This window comes from Protomyctophum parallelum (assembly GCF_964188405.1).
Source record: "Protomyctophum parallelum genome assembly, chromosome: 15".
In the NCBI taxonomy this organism is placed as follows: Eukaryota; Metazoa; Chordata; class Actinopteri; order Myctophiformes; family Myctophidae; genus Protomyctophum; species Protomyctophum parallelum.
The window spans coordinates 6,940,045-6,959,616 of record NC_139710.1 but is presented as its reverse complement, the minus strand read 5'-3'; the positions used below and the strand labels follow the sequence as shown (position 1 = coordinate 6,959,616).

The 19,572-nt window shown below is 41.8% G+C and overlaps 1 protein-coding gene across 1 annotated transcript in view; it reads left to right on the top strand.

The window, feature by feature from the left end:
* The first annotated feature begins 2,361 nt into the window (after positions 1-2,361).
* The window catches only part of bmp1a (bone morphogenetic protein 1a), a 35,120-nt gene continuing 17,909 nt past the window's right edge, over positions 2,362-19,572 (top strand). Inside the window, exons 1-6 of the mRNA XM_083785072.1 lie at positions 2,362-2,604; positions 12,412-12,525; positions 14,075-14,194; positions 14,393-14,510; positions 15,670-15,848; positions 16,299-16,404. Coding sequence (XP_083641198.1) covers positions 2,460-2,604; positions 12,412-12,525; positions 14,075-14,194; positions 14,393-14,510; positions 15,670-15,848; positions 16,299-16,404 — 782 coding nt within the window. The 5' untranslated portion in view covers positions 2,362-2,459. The remainder of the gene's footprint in view (positions 2,605-12,411; positions 12,526-14,074; positions 14,195-14,392; positions 14,511-15,669; positions 15,849-16,298; positions 16,405-19,572) is intronic.

The following is a 19,572-nucleotide window of genomic DNA, read 5'->3' as shown; positions in this document are numbered from 1 at the left end:
TGGGGTGAGCTTCCCCTCCATTTCCCCCTTTGGAGTCGGGTTGATTTGCGTGCTGTTATGAATAAAATAATATTCTTACAAAATAAAAGTTGTCAAGGCTACTCCATTTGATCAGAAAACCACTGGCTATTGGCAGAAGCAGAGTAAATGATCTGGATGAGATTAAAGAATATTTGTACAGGTAAAGAGCAAGTCAGCGTCAGTAGTTTGAGGATGATCAATGTGGTACCTGAATATACAGCTGCAGACCCAGACCACAGCCACTGGCTGGAAGACGCCAGCAGGTTGCAATTAAACTGGGCACTAAAAAGAAAAGGGCTTGAGAAAGTGGCCACTGGAGAGAATTAGGTTCTAAAACAAAGTTCACTGGTGAACTGGGAACTTTAAGTCTTCATTTTATGAAGTATGAATCTCAAATCTTTAGAAATACAGCAATCATTTGTCAGCTCATACTCTTTAAAGTGTAAATGTGTATATTTATTGTTTCTTAAAGAAATGAATAAACTTTACGCAAACTTTAGGGTGCAATATCAAATACTGTCTGGCTGCTGGCATCATCTGAAGATGTTAAGTATAGGCTAATAATCCTCAACATGGTATGACATTTTCTTGAAGACAGCGACATATGCATTTTTGTATATACAATTTAGGCATTAATCCAGAGCGATTTACAGTAAGCAAGATAAACATGAGGTCAATCTAGGATCATAGGTAAACCAGGAACCTATGATCAGTCTAACTCTAACCAGTACAATATCAATAAATTAATGATCTGTACATTGAAACTACAAACTGTAGGAAGCTAGCCTTTTGCATCTGATCCCTGATGCCAATCCGCATGAAAAGGAAGTTTTATTTTATATAATGTTGATGACTCAGCACAGCTGATCACTGAAATACCTGCAATTAATACTGCATATTTACGTCACACTGTCAGAATGACTCCTTTGTTATGTGAGAGAGAACACAAAGCATCACTTTACCAGTACCATAATGACAGTGTTTTGATGGTGCTTATATAAGGGATGTTAGTTCTATGAACAAACTATCACCAAAATGCTTCATAAACAATGGCTCTTAATCATATTAGTGGAGTGTGTGTGTGTGTGTGTGTGAGTGTGAGTGTATGACAGTATGAAACATGATATTTATGGCAATATGACAATATGAAACATGAGAAAAATATGACAATATGAAACATGACTATGAAACATGACAATTTGACATATGATAATATGAAACATGACAATATGACACATTACATGACAATATGAAACATGACAATATGACTAAAACATGGCAATATGAAACATGACAATATGACACATGACAATATGAAACATGACAATATGACACATGACAATATGAAACATGACAATATGACACATGACAATATGAAACATGACAATATGACATGACAATATGACTATATAAAACATGACAATATGAAACATGACAATATGACTGTTGGAACTGTTACCCCCACGACCCGATTCCGGATAAGCGGTTGAAGATGGATGGATCATGGAATGGATGGATGATGAAACATTAATTACAAACAGTTTAGTCAACTTATACTATATTTTATTTCATGTATCCCTGTATTTGAATGTGCCAATTTGACTTAAATTAATGTGCTCACAACCAGCCATCTCATCTGTTAAAAATGATAAAAGAATTCCTCACCAGTCGTGGTAGAATTATGCTATTCCTCACAATGTCAACAGGTGGCGCTTAAAACACGGCTTTTCGCTGATAAATGACTGTTTATTAAATGTGTGTATCAGCGCATTCGGTGCGGTGACTGAGTGGGTTCGAATCGAGTGCGCGCAGCTTGCTGTGCGTGCGTAAGTGCGCGTTTTTGCTTGTTTGTTGTTTGGTTGCTTTGCGCTCATGAAAGGTCAGGTACGTAAACATTAAGAGATAATAACTATATATATATATATATATTATATATATATATATATATATATATATATATATATATATAAACAATCTTAAATCAAATGATGACAAAAAAAAAGTAAAAGTACATTTATCATACGGTTTTTTTTGTTCTTTTTTAATAGTTTCGTTTTTCCCCCAGTCTACTCTATGCCCTATGATGCACATGGCCACCATCAACAAGAAAAGACATGCATTTATGCCCCGTGGAGCTGCCATTATCATCAAAGTTTGCAGGCAATCTGCACTAGCCCGGAGCACGGCTACATGGGCGAATCACTGCCCAGAATCAAGACATTGTGGAAAGGCTGATTTTAAACCCGCCCTCCGGAGAGATCTCATTTCCCCCAAAACCTCCCATTTTCTCTCTCTCTCTCTTTCTATCTCTCACTCACTCACTCACTCACTCAACTCCACTCTCTCTCTCTCTCTCTCTTTCCTTCTGTCCCTCTCCCGTTCCTCTTTTTCTTTACCTTTATGCCTCGTCTTTCGTTGTAGGTATAGCCGCTAGAATCATGGATCTCACAACGAGATGTTTGGTTCTTCTAGCCTGTCTTTCCGTGATATTGGCAATCGATTTGGAAGCAATTGAACCAAGCTACTATGTGGAACCCTCTCCCACATCAGATGTGATCGACTACAAGGATCCCTGTAAAGCTGGTAAGCCTTTGCAACGCTATTTACCTTATTTCTGTGGAGGTACAGCATGCTACGAATTGCTTCTATGTTTGGAAGGTTGAGGAGATCAGCCAGGGATCCGCTTCAGAACATGACAGTGGTGAGTTTAGTTTTTAAAGCCCTTTAAAGAACATCATGTGCATGTATTTTCCCCAGTGCCACAGTTTCTACAGTTTATAGCCTACAGTTGATGTCCACACTGAGTTGCTACGAATAACACAACTCGAATAGTGCACAAATAAGAATTAGGGGTAGAAAGAAAGACAGATATCTGAGGAAATTGCCAAAACACACAAGTCCCCCCCCCCCACACACACACACACACACGTTTTATTTATTTATTTATTTACATCAAAAAAGTTCTTTCAGTTGTTTCAGCAAAATGTATGGGCATTGGTTATCAGATTTGCATTGTTTTCCAACCACATATTGATATTAAACACGTGCATTCGCAACTTATTTATAATAGTTTGGTGTTCCCATCCATAGTTCCCATCCCAATTCCCATCTACCTGGTTTTGTCAATGCATGAATAGTGTGCCTTTTTCACCCTAACCGGCGGCTGTTCACAGTTCACACGACCACTAAAACAAAGTGGAGGAGGGGAAGAGTGTACAAAGCCTTGACATTATAGCACATGCACAGCCACAGAGCACTCCTGGATTGTTGTGTTTTGGTCAGTGTGTTTGCCTAAACTAGCATAAATATTGTGCTCTTATTGTTTGCTGTATACATAAACCTAATTTATTATTTCAATTATTGTGACAAAGTTGCAGCAGCCCCCATCATTTGGCCAAAGCCTATCTTGTCACTTAAATCTGGAGTTTTTGCTATGAAGTATGAACTCACTGTCTTCTTGTCTTGCCAGATCCCTATGGGGAATTTGAACAGATTGTGTTTTCCATCTGGTGGAAGTATTCAGGTTACAAATAGATAGAGCTAGCTTCGGTGAGTCAAAATGACCTCTAAAGTCCTGGACGTGTGTACTGATTTATATGTCTCCTCATAACTCTTCTGACATTTCTGCTTCAGATTTTTTTTGTTGATACTTTATTAAAATTCTCAGCGCTCTTCTCTCCACTCTGATCTGGCTCCATCGTATCTCCACTTCGGACAGACAGGCAGGGTGAATGCAGCCGCCAGTGCAATTGTTCAACATAAAGATTGTGCAACTTCACAGAATGTTGTGGTTTCATGTAAACAGTACAGAACTCTGACTGGAGATGAACTGTGCTATTTGCACGCAAAAAGTGAAGAGGTTACTTCCTGTGCTGTCTTTGCTGTTTAAACACATCATGCGTTGTGTGAGTAAGATCCTGCTAAAGGTTGTTATATCATTAGTCATGTCAGTTGTTGTACCAAATTGTTTTGCACAACTTGTAAGTACAAATCGACAGCGATGCAGTCACTTGTTAGGATTGGAGACCTCTGCCAGAAGTAGGCCTACACACTGTAGATGACATGTTGTCAGAGTGTATATACACTGTAAGTGTCTTGTTTCCTTATTCTGTTGAGGCATAGTGATTCACTCCCCCCCGCCCCCCCAGCACAAAGGGAGGGCTTCATGGTTGTTTAAGATTTGAATGGCAAATCATTCACCCTGTAATCATAGTTTAATATAATCAAGTATCATTTTATTGTTTATGGTTGATTATGCACACTTGTAAAGACAGGTGTCTGGGAGAGTCACAAATACAAATTGACACAGTTTGTGACCCTCACTCCCATCGTCAATCTCCCAACACCCACTTTCTCTTCTGCTTTAAATGTTTTTAATGCTAACTTGTACAGTGCTCAAGGTCTCTTGGCCCTTTCTTGCTCGCGCGCTCACTCACTCATGAGTCCTATTCTCACACTTACTCATCCACTTACTGTACTCAATTCACACACTCTTTCAATCAGACTGAGTGGCTCGCTCACTCACACACTCAGTGACTCACTCACACACTACTCTATCATGCCATCGCCATTCACTCGATTAGGTATGTTCATATCTGAAAGAAACATGTGACAAATAGACCCTGGTATAGTGTTTCTGAAATATCTTTGCTTAGCGCAAACGCATAGTATATTGATTTTCGTTTCCTTTTCTCCAAGTACATTGCTGAATTGAGTCTATTTGATCTGTCTGCTGCCCTCAAGGTCAGCATTTTCTGTCATCCTGCTTCCGTTCAGGAAAGTGCTGTGAAAGTTTTGAATGCATTGGTAAACTGTGAAGACTGAACTGCTGATCTCTTTCATGGCTATTACCCTTTACGCTCTATTTACCTGAATAATTCAACACCTTTTAAATGTAACTTTTCCATTTGACAATTTGATATAGTGACTAAGTGACATAAGAAAAGCCAAGACATATTAGTATTGTTGAGATGAGAGCGGTTGGGTAATTGACTGCAGGATAATCCCTTTTTTTTTTTACATTTGATTCAGTAAAAAAACTAAAAATAGATTTGAATTCTAACCATAAAATACTAGGCTATATATCAGTTCTCATCTTTGGGATTAGTCAGTGGTTTCCCCCCACAATTATATCTAATTTACAGGGGCTTAAACTGTAACTCATAATTACACCACACACACACAAGTGTACTGACAGAAATTAGTGCTTCAATAGTATTGAAGTAATGTTTTCTACATAGACAGTTAGTTACCCAATGGAAAATTCCTTCGTTCTCAAAGCTCCAACCTTGGCAGCATCCCAGGAAGTCATTTAAGACTCTTAACAACCCACTGGGATCAGATCCACTAATTTTCTATATGAAAAATGTATGAGAGCCAGAGGCAGTCACACTCATTGTCTGCTGCGTGATAATTATATATTTTCATGAGAGCAGAAACTGACTCGACATGGACATGTAGTTTTGCATTTATTTATGAATTTATTTTATTTATATCTTAATCTGCTTAAGACTCTTGCAATGACAATGTACCCATCTTTACTGTCCACTGTTGCTATGTAATAAAGATGGTGGTTTAAAACTTTGGAGACTATGGTTTGCTTCCTGCATGTGAGATCCTTTGCTGCTGCTGCTTCAGCCAGAGGTTTCAGCTGCAGGGAGGGCGAGGTTCGCAAGGCAACCTGAAGCGAACCTCCTGTCCTCTCTTATGCAAGCGGTTTTCTTGACTCCCTGGGCCCCTGGGTTCCTCTCCTCTGACTGACTCTCGGGCACTTCACACAGACTGTAGGTCATTCACTTCATGCCAAGGGAGAGTACCGCTGGACGGTGCAGGGGCAGGACAGCCACTCCACACCATAGCAGCTCAGGTGAGGTCAGTGCCGCCTATTCAGATGGGGGTTGTCTATTTATCTGTGGTCTGTTTACAGCCTGTGAGGAATGCATACTGTCCACACTGAGTCTGTAATCATCCGTCCTGCTACCAGCTATAGTCCCTTGTCCTCAATCATGTTTTTCATGGCGGGTAGAACGGTAGGGATCTTTTGCATGACTGGAAGTTATGATGACTGGAAGGTCGTGAACTTTAACTTCTGAAGTCTGTAAACTGGAATATCACCAAGCTGTTGCTGCCGTTTGAGTTTATATCCTTCAGTGGGTGAAATTATTGTTAACTTAAAAAGGAAAAAAGTTTCCCTTGTCTCATGTGGTTGTTTTGTTGTTGATTCCACGTGTTATAGACAGTAGACCTAAATGTAGCTGCTGTACTTGAAGAAAATGCCCTTTCCACTTGCCTTAATACACTGTAATTACACACAGCAGTCATTAATGTAACATTAGAGATGGGTATGGAAATACCCGGTATACATCTTTGAGGTTAATTAGTTGATGATAAAATATAACTAATTATTATTTGTAAAAAATGAATCAACTGTGCATTCTGTTTACGGTTGATTCTGTAAAATTTGTTTAAATTGTCAAAGTGATTTAAAAAGCTTTTAGTGGTGAGCTGATTAATTGTGAACACACTTAAACCTTGTAATTATATATGGGTTTGTTCAGTTGCTAAAAACAGCATGGCTCAAAATCAGTGATGACAGTCGTTCTCCAACGCTCCATTTCAAAACTGCGAAAAGAAAAGCCTGGTCACGACCTATGGCAGAGAGTGTTCTGCCGGAAGTGTCGGGCCGGTACATCCGTGGGACCTATTTCCCCCGGATATGTTGTTTTTCGACCAATCGCAACTCTCACTTCATTCACAGAGAATGTAAACAGATTCGTAAAGCGTCAACGTCATTTCCTTGGGTGTTAATTCCACCAAAGATCGTCTACTACCGTTCAATCACAAGGTCAACCGGCTAGTTCTTGCCCGGTGTGGATTGTCTGTATTCTGTTGAATTCATGGGTTGGGCATTTTCGTGACTCTTAAGCATTCACTTTCCTTTATCATGGAATTCAAGCCACTAGCCACGCCCACACCATGAGAGTGTTATTTTTAGGGGTCACAGGACCCCTGCCATTTCTCCCCCTGCAGCGTTCAGGTGGTCTAGGAGCCATTGTATTGGTGTGATGTTGGGTCCATTAGTTAGAACAATACGTTTGTTTACAGAGCTAAGTAATAACTACCGTAATCTCACACTGCATTAATGCGAAGTGTTGGGAGTGGGGACAGATCCCTCCCCAGTAAAAACAAAGGCTTCAGGAGAGCTTGTTTAAATGACTCGGGCAAAGATGCCCAATTAAGCAGAAGTTAAACAGTACTTTTTGTTGTTCACTCTCAGTTTGGGTTTGTTGAATAATTCATTGCCACTACACTGCTATTCATCAGAAACAAAAGAGAGGACAAAATACAAAATTTGTTTTTGTTTTTCCTCCACTTGCAGTAAATGCTTACGGCAATTATAGCTATTATTTATGGAGCACTGTAAGGGTTGAAGATAGTGTGATTTATTATTCTATCCAAGCTTCTCCCAGCAAATATCCTCAAATACCCTTCCCTTTTCTTTGATCAGATAAAGTCACTATCTTGTTTGTAAGTACTGTCTAAATGGCGCCATTGCATTTTGTTTGGAAGAACTGGGAGGTGAAGACTGTGGGTTCACAGTATGTTTTTTACTAAATACAATATATGTATGTTATACACATACAAAATTCTGGATTTGATAGTTCATCATACTTGTATTTTAGAACCATGACGCTAAAGCTTGCATTGAATTATTGTCATTAAACAAAAGACAAATGGCTGACACGTTGATGAGTCATTAGTAGTGCCAAACTGGCATTACAGTAGGTGTTCAGCAATCAGTGTCAGGGTTGAGCTTTGCAATCCTATCTGCTAATGGACTTGATGAAGTGTGAAATGTAAAAGGGAGTCTCTGGCTGTGTGCACTTTCCAGTTAAAGCCATCTTCATTGTAGCAAAAAGATTGAAGCTCAACTGTGGTGGCAGGAATTCCGCCTTGATCTAGGCTGAGGCTGATGAGACTGCAGCCTTTTTTATTGGGAAATAATCCCTTAAATCTATAGGCTTTAGCTGGAGGCTGTATAGGAACCTCTGTCTATTATACCGTGGTTACCTTTGAAATGAGCAGATAAGATGACTTTTTTTCTTTCTAGCCTTGGATTAAAATTGTAGTGTTTGGAAATGTCAGGGTATGCATTTGTTGCAGAATAACAGCTGTTGTTCTTGGTTTTTGTGGTTTTTGTTTCCGGAGAGAGGGGCTGTATACAGGACAACTCAGCTGGCCTTATCACATCATTCCTTGCTGTAGGAATCTTTCATACACCGTAGTAGGTACCTCAACATTTACATTGCCTTTACTTGTCTGCCTCTGCACTTTGAATTGATGCCATGTCGGGGGAGGGGGCAGACAATGGCCTCACTGTAGCCAACATCTTGGCATAAAGGGCTGGTACAGAATGAAACCTGAAAGTGTTACACTGTCATCAGATGGTAATCACCTTAACGCAATACACTATTGGCCTCCATTGAAAATCGAATGTGGCGTTTGTTACCAAACACCGACTATGAAAGGCGGTGCCATGGCTTTGTGATGCACAAGTCTTACATATCGCTTGGGCTTTTCTTTGCCTTCATCACAGGGTGTTTAGCATGGGTAAAGACGGTCTAACTTCTCCACAAGGACACTGAGGTTTCTTACTGTGGTCTCTCCCCGGACGTGGTCTTCTAAATATAGGCCACACTCTGTGTCTATATGATGTTAGTATTGATGTTCGTGCAGGATTTCAGGGTCTGATTCAGTAGTGTGCTATTCACAGGAGGGATCAAGTAAATAAATGGTGTAGTACTAGTGTGTGTTTGACATTGCAGAGGCCATGGCACGGGCGTTGCACAGAGCAATGGCTTAATTTGATTGAGATCTCCTGTGTAATCTGACTGGACAGGCTTATTGGTGGTGTGTGTGTGTGTGTGTGTGTGTGGGGGGGGGGGGGTAGTCTGATATGAGAGACGGATTACGATGGTTAAGATTATCTAAAAAATGATATTATCTTCCGCAATGGGGGATGGGCAATGGGCATGCAACCAAACAAACACAAGTCTGTCCAGTTTGCCCATACAAGTTTATGGAACATAACATACACGCACTGACTGCACAGGACATCAATATTAGTTTTGCAGCCAAGACATTGGTGTGCGCGTGCCTGTGCACATTTTTGATTTAATCTCTGTATAGATAGATCGATGTTTCTGAATCGTATGCCTGTCAAACCTTTAATCTGGAATGGTAGCTAATATCACCCACAAAGTGAATATTACCAAACTGTTCAGTATTTATCCGTATCAGTGTTTGCAGCTGTTGCAATTTAGGTAATGACTATTGCTGGACAGAGATCCAGCGCAGTACTCTGCTGTGATCTCTTGCCATCTGCCACACTCACTGGGCTTTAATCTATCACTTGTTTTTCTATGTGTACACTATTATTTACCCTATTATTTTAATCTAGAAGAGTTTATCACCTTTCTCTCCAACTGCCTTTATCCTGTCCTCAAGCCCAGCCCACTGTTGTGTACAAAAGATTCCTAAGACCCCATGTCTGTGGATAATTAAAGCCAGGAGACAAGGGGATTAATTCACAATCCCTGTGAGCCTTTCCATAAACCTGCAACAGCGTCTCCAGGACAACCGCTGTGCCCAGGGGAAACGAGTCCTAATGCCACTGCCCAGGCCATGCATTTGCTCACTTCAATCCCCACTGTTGTCTGGGAACAATGGCGTTTCGGATTAACCGCTCAGTCTCCAGCATGGTCTGTGGATGACTGGGACTCAGCCATGGGCAGCGTGTTGTGCGTCCTCCCCTCCATGGACATCCATGGGGTTAGGGTTCAAGCCTGAACCTTGTTGTATGGCCATGGCTGTTAATATTGGTGTGCTGTTACTACTGTACCATGGAGTAATGTGTAGCAATCATGAACAACAATACATTCATTGCCTTAATGCCTTTCCCTCCATCTTTCTGTCAATATAGCCTGAGCAGAATTCTGTGGAATTGTTTAGCAAATAACTTGCGCAAGGATTTGAGTTCTAATCCTCAGTCAAAATTCTTCAAATTAATATTGCTGTGCATATTTTGTGTATTTGGTTATTAGTATTTGCAATTTAATATGTGTTCACTGTGCACTTCTGAAATCTTACAAAGCACTAAATATCTCAGAACTGTTTGCCTGAAGTCCTGCATGTTTTCCCCGCTTTGCAGCGCTCGGAGAGTTCTTGGAATCAAATGGGAATGTGAGTCTAAAAGACAGAAAGAGAGAGGACAGACTGTAGGCTTATCCATCACATGCACAGACATCTGGAGGCTCTCCCCCATCAGCCGGCACTGTAGATTCTGGAAGTGACTGTCGGTAAAACGGGTTCATTTATGAAAAGTCTGCTTTGCATTACCGGGATTTTGGTTTAAGTGAATTAGTGTTTCTGTGAATGCATATTAGAGCTTCCCTTTGACCTCTGTGGAATTTAAAACTGTCCTCTGTGCATGCCCTGGCTTGCAGGCAGTGATCCACACCTTTTCTTATTGCTGTCATTATCCTCGAAAGCCTAATTAATGCTTGGGTGTCGTGTGACATGTTGTAAACCTTTTTCTCCCTCCGTTGAAAATACATCATTTAACCTGACGATTTTTCACAAAAGCATAATGCTTTTCTCTGCCCTAACATGATGTCACGTGCTGAAAAACAGTGGAGCTACAAGCCCACAACTAGTTCACACATGATGTATTCGTGACACGTTCTGTGAACTTGTAGATAGGCTGTTTTTGTCATGACACCACCACGGCCGTACAACGAAGTATAAATCTGGCTTAAATGTGCTTTTATCCTAAAGACAGCCTCATTGCAACATGCCCTCCATGACCTGCAGTCTTGCTAGTGGAGAGACCAGGGAGGCATCCACGCCACACAGCGTTAACTGAACTTAGATAAATGTAAAATAAGATTGTAAAATCCAGATTTTTTTCAATAATGCTTCTCTGATAAATAGGGATGCTAGCCAAATGTTTTTTTTCTATTGTGGTTGACCCCACCCCCCTACTACTACTCTATTGTCGTTGATGTTTTTGCAAAAATGTTCAGTCTTCACAAACTGTATTATAATATATTATACTATATAAAAAGGAACTACTTTATTTATTTATATATTCTACGTTTCTTTGATCCTTATAAGCCGTTGCACAATCTGCTTGCTTCAGTGGTGTGCTACAGTCAAGCCCCCAGTAAGGCTATCCAACGTTGAAGATGCCACTACCTACTGGCGAAATGTGGAATTGCAGCACTTTCATGGAGGTGGACGGACGGAGGTGACGTCACGTGCGTAAGCCTGGACCTCAAAATTGTGGTCCGGGGCTAGGCTAGGCTAAACTTCCACTCGCTCGAGCCATCGAGTTATAATTATACTTCGGGCAGTCTTCTGGGTGCTTCAAAACACCACTGAGCAACTTCCACTGAAATGAGGGGGCTCTGGCTACAGTAGATTTGCAGGCTGAAACTTGGACAAATAGAGCCTTTACTCCAGTAAAGTAAATCACTTGCATCCAGTCTAGAGTTTACTGGTCCCCAGGATGTCTATCCATGAGTAGTCCCTCCCATCAGCGACACACACACGCATGCACAAACAAACAAACAAACACGGACGCGCGTACGCACAGTTGGCGAAGCTAGTCATTTCTCTGTGCTTCACTATTCAGGGTTCTACTGTGTGTAAGGGACAGTCCTCATGTCCTGTTCAGACAAGAGTTCCAGTTCCTCTCTCCCTCTCTGCACACGACCCTCACTCCTCCTGCATACAAGACGGCCGTAAATTCTGTAAACGTGTTGGTGTTAAAAGCTTGTAAAACAGAGCGCCCTGTCTCTGCGGAGAGGACTCCCAGCTTAACCCATACAGAAATGGGGCATTTAGCAAGGAATCCCATAAAGCACATTCCTCATAAACTGACTGTTTGGTTATTTTTCCTTCTCCTTGGCCTCATTAAAGAGCTATTACTTGTTCAAGGTGCCCCATATACACCATTGAAGCAATGTCAGTGTCTAACCATATCAGAGATGTGATGGCTGTCTAAAACTACCCAGGGATATTGGGGCACAGGGTATGGATTTTATTGTTTAGAAACATCTGGCCTGAGTTTAACTGAATTTATAATACGTCTATAATCACATTTCCCAGTTCATGTTCTCTCCGTTCTCATGTTTCTTGACTTTCATGAATTTGCATGACCCTCATCACATGTCTTACATTTATATATCCACCACATTTATTTGTGTGTGTGTGTGTGTATGCAGGCTACTCGGTCGAGGCAGGAAAAGCTTGAGGCTACTGGGTGGTGCAAACCCATGCGGGGATGCCTTAAATTTGTCTGACACAGTGCCTTTTGTTTGTTTTCAGTTGCCTTTCTGGGAGACATTGCCCTGGATGAGGAGGATCTACGGATGTTTAAGGTGGACCGGATAATAGACATGGCCCTGAGAACCGTCACCATTGTTAATCACACAGACACAGGTAAATAAGTTGGAGCAATTCAAGTAAAAATATGACATTGTCATTTTTCATGCAAGGAGGATTCATATCTACCTGTAAAAATGCACTGCAGCTCATTACACAAACCACTGAGCACCAGGAGAGTGGATCAGGTCCAGCTGAGGGTTGGCATCACCACCTGTTAAAATCAAGCATTGTGTTCATCAGCTCTCGAAATGTTTAACAATGTAACAGACCTTGCACAACTTTCTGTATGCTTGTATCAGAGTTTGCGTTGGCCAGTAATTGCTGGGTGTTTTGATTGATAACTTTGTGGAAATAAAAACAGTCTTTAGTCTTCAAACAGCAGCTGTCAAATATCCCAGACGGCATGCTTCTCTTTAAGTATAGTGATGATCAAGTTTGTACCACCACCACCCACCTGAGTATGACGTAAGAGAAAGATGTCCACCATTGCATATTATTTGCAAAATGATTTCCTATGTGCATATAGGAAATATCGTTTGTGGTCAAATTGCAAGGTGGTATTATTTGTGTGTGTGTGTGTGTGTGTGTGTGTGTGTGTGTGTGTGTGTGTGTGTGTGTGTGTGTGTGTGTGTGTGTGTGTGTGTGTGTGTGTGTGTGTGTGTGTGTGTGTGTGTGTGTGTGTGTGTGTGTGTGTGTGTGTGTGTGTGTGTGTGTGGAGGGTGGTGTTGGAAATGCACATGTGTATTGTGTAGTGTCAATCTCATTGTTGTGCAACAGAAGACCTACTTTGTTTTCAATTAGGGTTTTGTCTTTCTGAAAGCTATTACGATAAAGTCGTTACATCAGGTATCCTTCAGTGCATGTGTGCATTTGGTCATTGATATTGACTGGTTTCTCATTTCGACTGTCCGTCTGAAATTCAAGCGGGGCCTATTCAGCAAATTAAAATGTTAGCACTGCTGTGCCTTGAATGTTCATGAACCACTTTCAACCGGGAATATAGGCAAACATTTTTTAAGCAATTCACCAATGTGTGTTTGTAAAGGTGTCTTGTAGCCTCTGTACCAGGCCGGGGGTGACGGACATATCGATGAGATCCAATCAGGGCGTGCGCAAATCTCAGCCGCGATCCGCCCCTCTAGACCAGAAACCTAACACGTTAGCTCAGGCTAGGTGTCTAGTAACGCATCTCACAAAGACTGAAATGTGACAGCTGTTGAAAGTTGGGGTACCATTAATAACCTTATGCAAGTAAAATGTACAAAATGTAATTCTGCTTTAAGAAGCATGTGAGGATCAAACTAGTATAGGGGTCTTTCATGATTCTGAATCCATTGAAAGCATTAGTTTTGCAAGAAAAACACTCCTTGGGCTAAAAACATCCATAGCCACTTTACCAGGTCATTGTGCTCACCTTTACAAACATTTTTCTGATAATATTCCCTGACTATTAATCATTTTACCCAACAAAAATATGCATATATGCAAGTTCACAACCTGTGTGATAAATAGCAAGTTTCAAATGTACTTTTCAGGTTTTGCATTCATGTGATCATACTTAGCTTTTAGGCATTACTATATGTGTTCTTGATGTGAATGACAGGGTCGCGAAATAGTCAAAACCGGCATGGAGCTCACCGCAGGAAAAGGGCCGCAACCTCCAGACCAGAGCGGGTGTGGCCAGAAGGTGTCATTCCATATGTCATCAGTGGGAACTTCAGTGGTAAGGAATACATGAGCTTGTAGACCATCTATTTTTGATGTACAACACTGTCGTATGATCAGTGGTGTAAAGTAACTTAAAGGACAAATTTCGAGGCTGTTGCCAGCTATCAGGTTCGCTCTACATTTGCTTAACATACATATCTCCTGTGGCTGGTTGTCGGCTTCACTGATCTCACCCCTGCTGTTCTCTTTTCAGGCAGTCAGCGGGCAATATTCCGGCAAGCCATGCGCCACTGGGAGAAGCACACCTGTGTGACATTCGTTGAGAGGATGCAGGAGGAGAGCTACATTGTATTCACCTACCGACCATGTGGGTGAGTCTGCGGGGGTGGGGCTCCTTCAGGAAGGAAGTCGGCCTCTGCTGACCAATCCATATGCGCAGTACCGCAACTAATGATTTACCGCATAAGTACTTTTCCTTGCCTCCCACTCGGCAGCCTTCCGTTCTTGCTCATCCACTCTGTCCGCAGTCTGCGCGTGACTGGTTATTTCGGCCCCCCTGCTGGCCCTGAGAGACATGGCCATTCAGTGGACAAGAATGTTTCCGTCTGCTTCGTCATCCCTCTAACCTCAGTCACTGCATACTGCACTGTATGTCATACACGCGGCGTGTAGAAAGGCACCCAAGGGTGTGACCTCAACTTCCACATAGTCATTCACTCCTTCCTTATTTCCATTGGCCACCATATTCAACCTGGGTCCTGTGTGAAATTACTTCCCAATATTCCAGGCTAGACAAATAGCTTAAGACATTCAGACACATCCTGTCACAACTGTTGTGGAGCTTAACGTGCACATGACATGAACACTTAACCAAGAACAATTTCCCCCCCAGCCAAAATGTTGATAACCATTTTTAGCCTACTGGTAACTGACCTCTAGAGTAACAGGGATGACATTATCCACTCAGGCGGCAGTGGTTAGCAGTGGGAATGCTTGGCTCTGCTGCATATTCAGCAGACCCCCATCTGTCCTGTGCAAAGTTCAAGGCGTGTCTCAGGAGAGGCTGCCTGGGCGCACAGTAATTAGAGAGTGCGGCTGGCTGGCCCATGGGGGCGCAATGTGTGCACCCGTCCACCAGACTCCCACACTGAACCTTTCATGTCACGCTGGGATCATGGAAGCCTGAAGTCAGTCAGCTGTGTGTGCATGTGCGTGCGCGTATGCGTGAGAGAGAGCAAAAGAGAGGGCACCTCATTGGGCTGGCTGTCCTGAGAAACACTACAGAGGTTGTTGGGATGATGTTGTTCTCCGTAGAGTGTGTTTTTGAAATATAGAAGTGCATGTTAGCAGACACTGCATGCTTTCTTGAACCATGGGCGGACGTTCCTTCCTGGTTTGGCCACCCTCTGTGGTTTCCACTGGCATGTTGGTGGAAAAGATGTTTCCGTTAGACGCCGTTCTTTGACCCGGCTAACCGTTGCATTTGTGTGTGTCTATCTGTGTATGTCTGGCTTTATTATGTGTTCGTAGGTGCTGTTCGTATGTAGGTCGCAGAGGAGGAGGCCCCCAGGCAATATCCATTGGGAAAAACTGCGACAAGTTCGGCATCGTGGTGCACGAGTTGGGTCACGTAATTGGCTTCTGGCACGAACATACGCGACCCGATCGGGATGAACACGTCAGCATTATCCGGGACAACATTCAACCAGGTGAGAGCGATGACCTCGTGACATTCCCATTTGAGACAAACTCAATTTCCAATTTGAAAACAAACAAGAATAACTCCTGGGGAAGTAAGGCTAAAGAAGGCAAAACCACAGAAAAACACACCTGCAGGCAACACTCATCTGCTGCTCATGAAATCCTTTCCAAGCCACAGATTTCTAAATCACTCGTGACATAAATCTAAACATAACTTGCCATAATGTTGACTTTTATATATATATTTGTCTGTCTCCACTCTCCAGTAGATTGTTAAAACAAAAAAACAACATTTCAAATAACAAACCCATCTACCAAATACGATGACACACCAAAGTATCTGTAGCCGCATTGTACAGTTTGTATATCATTTTCTTCACTGTTGACATGCATGCAGATGTGCAACATGAGTACCGGTATGTTTCATAATTCGGGGTATGCTTTTGTTCTTTTCACAGGACAAGAGTATAACTTTCTGAAGATGGAGCCAGGGGAGGTGGACTCTTTGGGAGAGGTCTATGACTTTGACAGTATCATGCACTATGCCAGGAATACATTCTCCAGGTATGAGCCAATGCCAAGTTTTCCCATGCACGTTGCACATGAAAATCTGTTGTAGCCCAGCTCAGAGTGAAGTGAACTGTTTAACAGTCCACTGTACTTTTGACCCATTGTGTATCTTCCAATTTACAATGTTCTAAGACAAATCACTGTCATACTGGTCCAGATGTATGTACTGTATATTGATTAATAATGCATCTGTTAAATCAGTGGAACATGAAGCACCTATACCCATGTTCTTGCAAAAACCAATGTTTCTTTCTGCTGTTTTCTTTACAAATCTCATTCATGAAACCAGTGAGCATGTCAGTACCTTGCTCTTATGTCGAAACAGCTGCTGAAAAAATGAATGTTTGGATATGTGTCCTCCTTCCCCTCCCTCAGTGTCTTATGCAACTATGTTGCAACTATCTTTTAACTTTTAAATCTTTTAACTGATGATATGATGTGTGTGATATTTGGACAGGAGTACATTGCCTGTCCTGGCAGAGTTATTGGATTTGACGTATCCGTTTAAATTGAGCATTTGCACTCAGGGGCCAATAAGAAGGATCCAATCCCTTTTTTATCTCAAATCTTCCCAAGGTTTCTTATTCTGTCAATGCAGCAAAATGCAGTGTAGTTTGTAATATTCCCTGTAACAGTTGCTTTTTGTGATTATAGTCATTCCTAATCTGTGTTCTTCTCACTAGTATAATAGTGTGTACATTAAACAATGAAAATTTCTGTACACTCAAAGTTCAGTTTCAATTTACCGGTAACTTACATTTTAGGGATTTATTCAGTAAACTCATTAAAGTGCACACCAGTTCTTAGAAGGATGATGGCAGTGTTTTGGAAGGCGCAGTTGAAAGTTATCTGAGCCCATTCCTGCTGGTTTAGCAGCAGCAGCAGCAGCATCAGGCCCTGTAAAACACTCCCATCAATCCTGGGGTTGAGCTACACAGCAATACTGGACTGGCTGTATCTGATGCCTGATTTCATGCTGTAATGCGTTGTGAGCTTGTAGATCTGTTATTTTGCGCAACACAATTTGCAACCAAGCATAAATCGGGCCTAAGCATGCCACATTCATAGGCCTGTGAAGTTCCTTGTAAATGGCCTCGTCTCATACCGTGAACGGCCTCATTATACTCCAAAAGGCCCTTTGAAGAGGCTTTGATCGTTAGCAGCGTGATCCATCCAAGTTCCCAGACCTCTGTACATGCTTGCTTAATAAGGCAAATTTATACTGTCGCTCAACACTTTTCGCTCAGTAAAAAAGACAAAAACACATCATTTGGGTAGAGCCGCGCTTGTCGGAAGGGTTGTGCATAACTTTTTCTTAGATGTTTTCTGCAAAGCTTCATGGTTTCCAGGTGTTATAATGCATACCATACCACAGAAGGTTGACTCCCCTGTGAGCACAATTCAGGTCAACACTTAATGATCACCTTGAAGGCTTGAGCGAGAAAGAGAGAGAGAGAGAGAAACTAATTTATAATGTAGCCTTTCAGTATAATGTACAGAAAATGAAAGTTCTGCCAATTTTCTTGTCCTTTCAGTTTAGGGTGAAAAGCATAAGGGTGCTCAGGAGGTTGAAGGCTGGGGCGGGGAGGTCATTCTTTGTCTCCAAAAGTTTGGTGTAGAATTGTGGATATGGTTTTCCTTTGCACATGCTATATGTCCTCCTCACTGGCAGGCAATTTTATGTATATCGGAGGAGGGATGTGGGGTCAGCAGTGACAGCGAGACAACACAAGTGTGCAGTGTGCACGTGGAATTTGGAAATTGCCATAACAACTAAATTGAAAAAGACCCTGGCTAAAACAGATTAGACTTGTTTTGGGCAGTATACTTTGTACCACAGAAGATACAATACTAGATAAACGATCCTGAGCATCTGGCAGAATATCCGCTCAGGCTGATGCAAGTAAAATGTTTAAATGGTCTTGTTGTTGTATCATTGAATTTTAACTTGAGACAAATCCACATACGGTCTGTTCAGGCTCAAATAGCCATCTTTCTCACAAATAAAATAATAATTTCTTAAAGAGCAATCAATGTAGCCACTAGAATATTTTTTGAAGTACTCCTATTCATAATTCAATGACTGAGGAGCGTCTTCCTGGCTTTTGAAAATGAAAGCTATGGGTGTGCCATTGACTTAATGACACTCCAGTGTGCCTGAGTGTCCCTGAGTGCCAGCTGACCTCATTTCTATCTTCAGCTCCTCGTTTGATGCCACAGGAAGCCTTTCCAGATGTGGCGCTGTCAGTCAGCAATAGACACACAATGTGTCACAGTGTTTGGTGTAGGCATGAACCTGCCTCAGTGTTATGTGTCAGTGTGGAGTATATCAGCCTCGTCTCATTTGAAGGCCACAGTTCATCTGGAGTGCCGTGTAACAGCTGGACTGTGGCAAAGCCAATCTTATGAGTCATGGTGTAATTGCATAAATAATGCATCACTCCTAGTCCGATTTCCTAACACAGAGGACGCATTATAACCTTTTCAGTTATTATTGGAATGTCTTCTATGTAGTGATTCTTTTAATATTGCTGTTGCCTCCCGCTAGAATGAGCACGATATTACTTCAGTTTTGCATGATCGGTTTTGCATGATCTAAAGAATCATACAATTCTATTATAAAATGTTAGACAGACAAAAATGGGGGGACCTTTTAACAGCTGGATGATTCCACTATTCCAACCATGTAATGTTCCTACGATAATAGCAGAAGTGGTTTTGAGTTGACACCCATCAGGAGTGTAACCCGAGGCCTGGGCACACTCAAGTTAAGAGGAGAAGAGGGGTCGTGATCATAACTACCTCAGTGTCATATGAGAAACAGCTGTTGACTCTCCTTTTGTTCTACCCCCCCGTCTGGTACCGTGCACTCCTCTATGTCCTCCATTGCTCTCTCGGTGTATGGGCCTCTTCGTAAATCAACTGCCATACGCTTGTGGCAAACAAATTCTGGGAAGAAGAGAGAGAATCTTTGTCTGACTGGCGGCTGTGGCTGGGTGTAGGCCAATGTACAGAAATGTCTGTCTGGCTCTTGTGTTTCCAAGAATATGCTGTGCACATGGTGGAATTGCTATGTTTTTAAGATATATTTGTGTTATTGCCATTTGTTGTGAAACGATGTGAATCACAGTGAAGAGTGACATGTAAGAGAGATATTTTGGT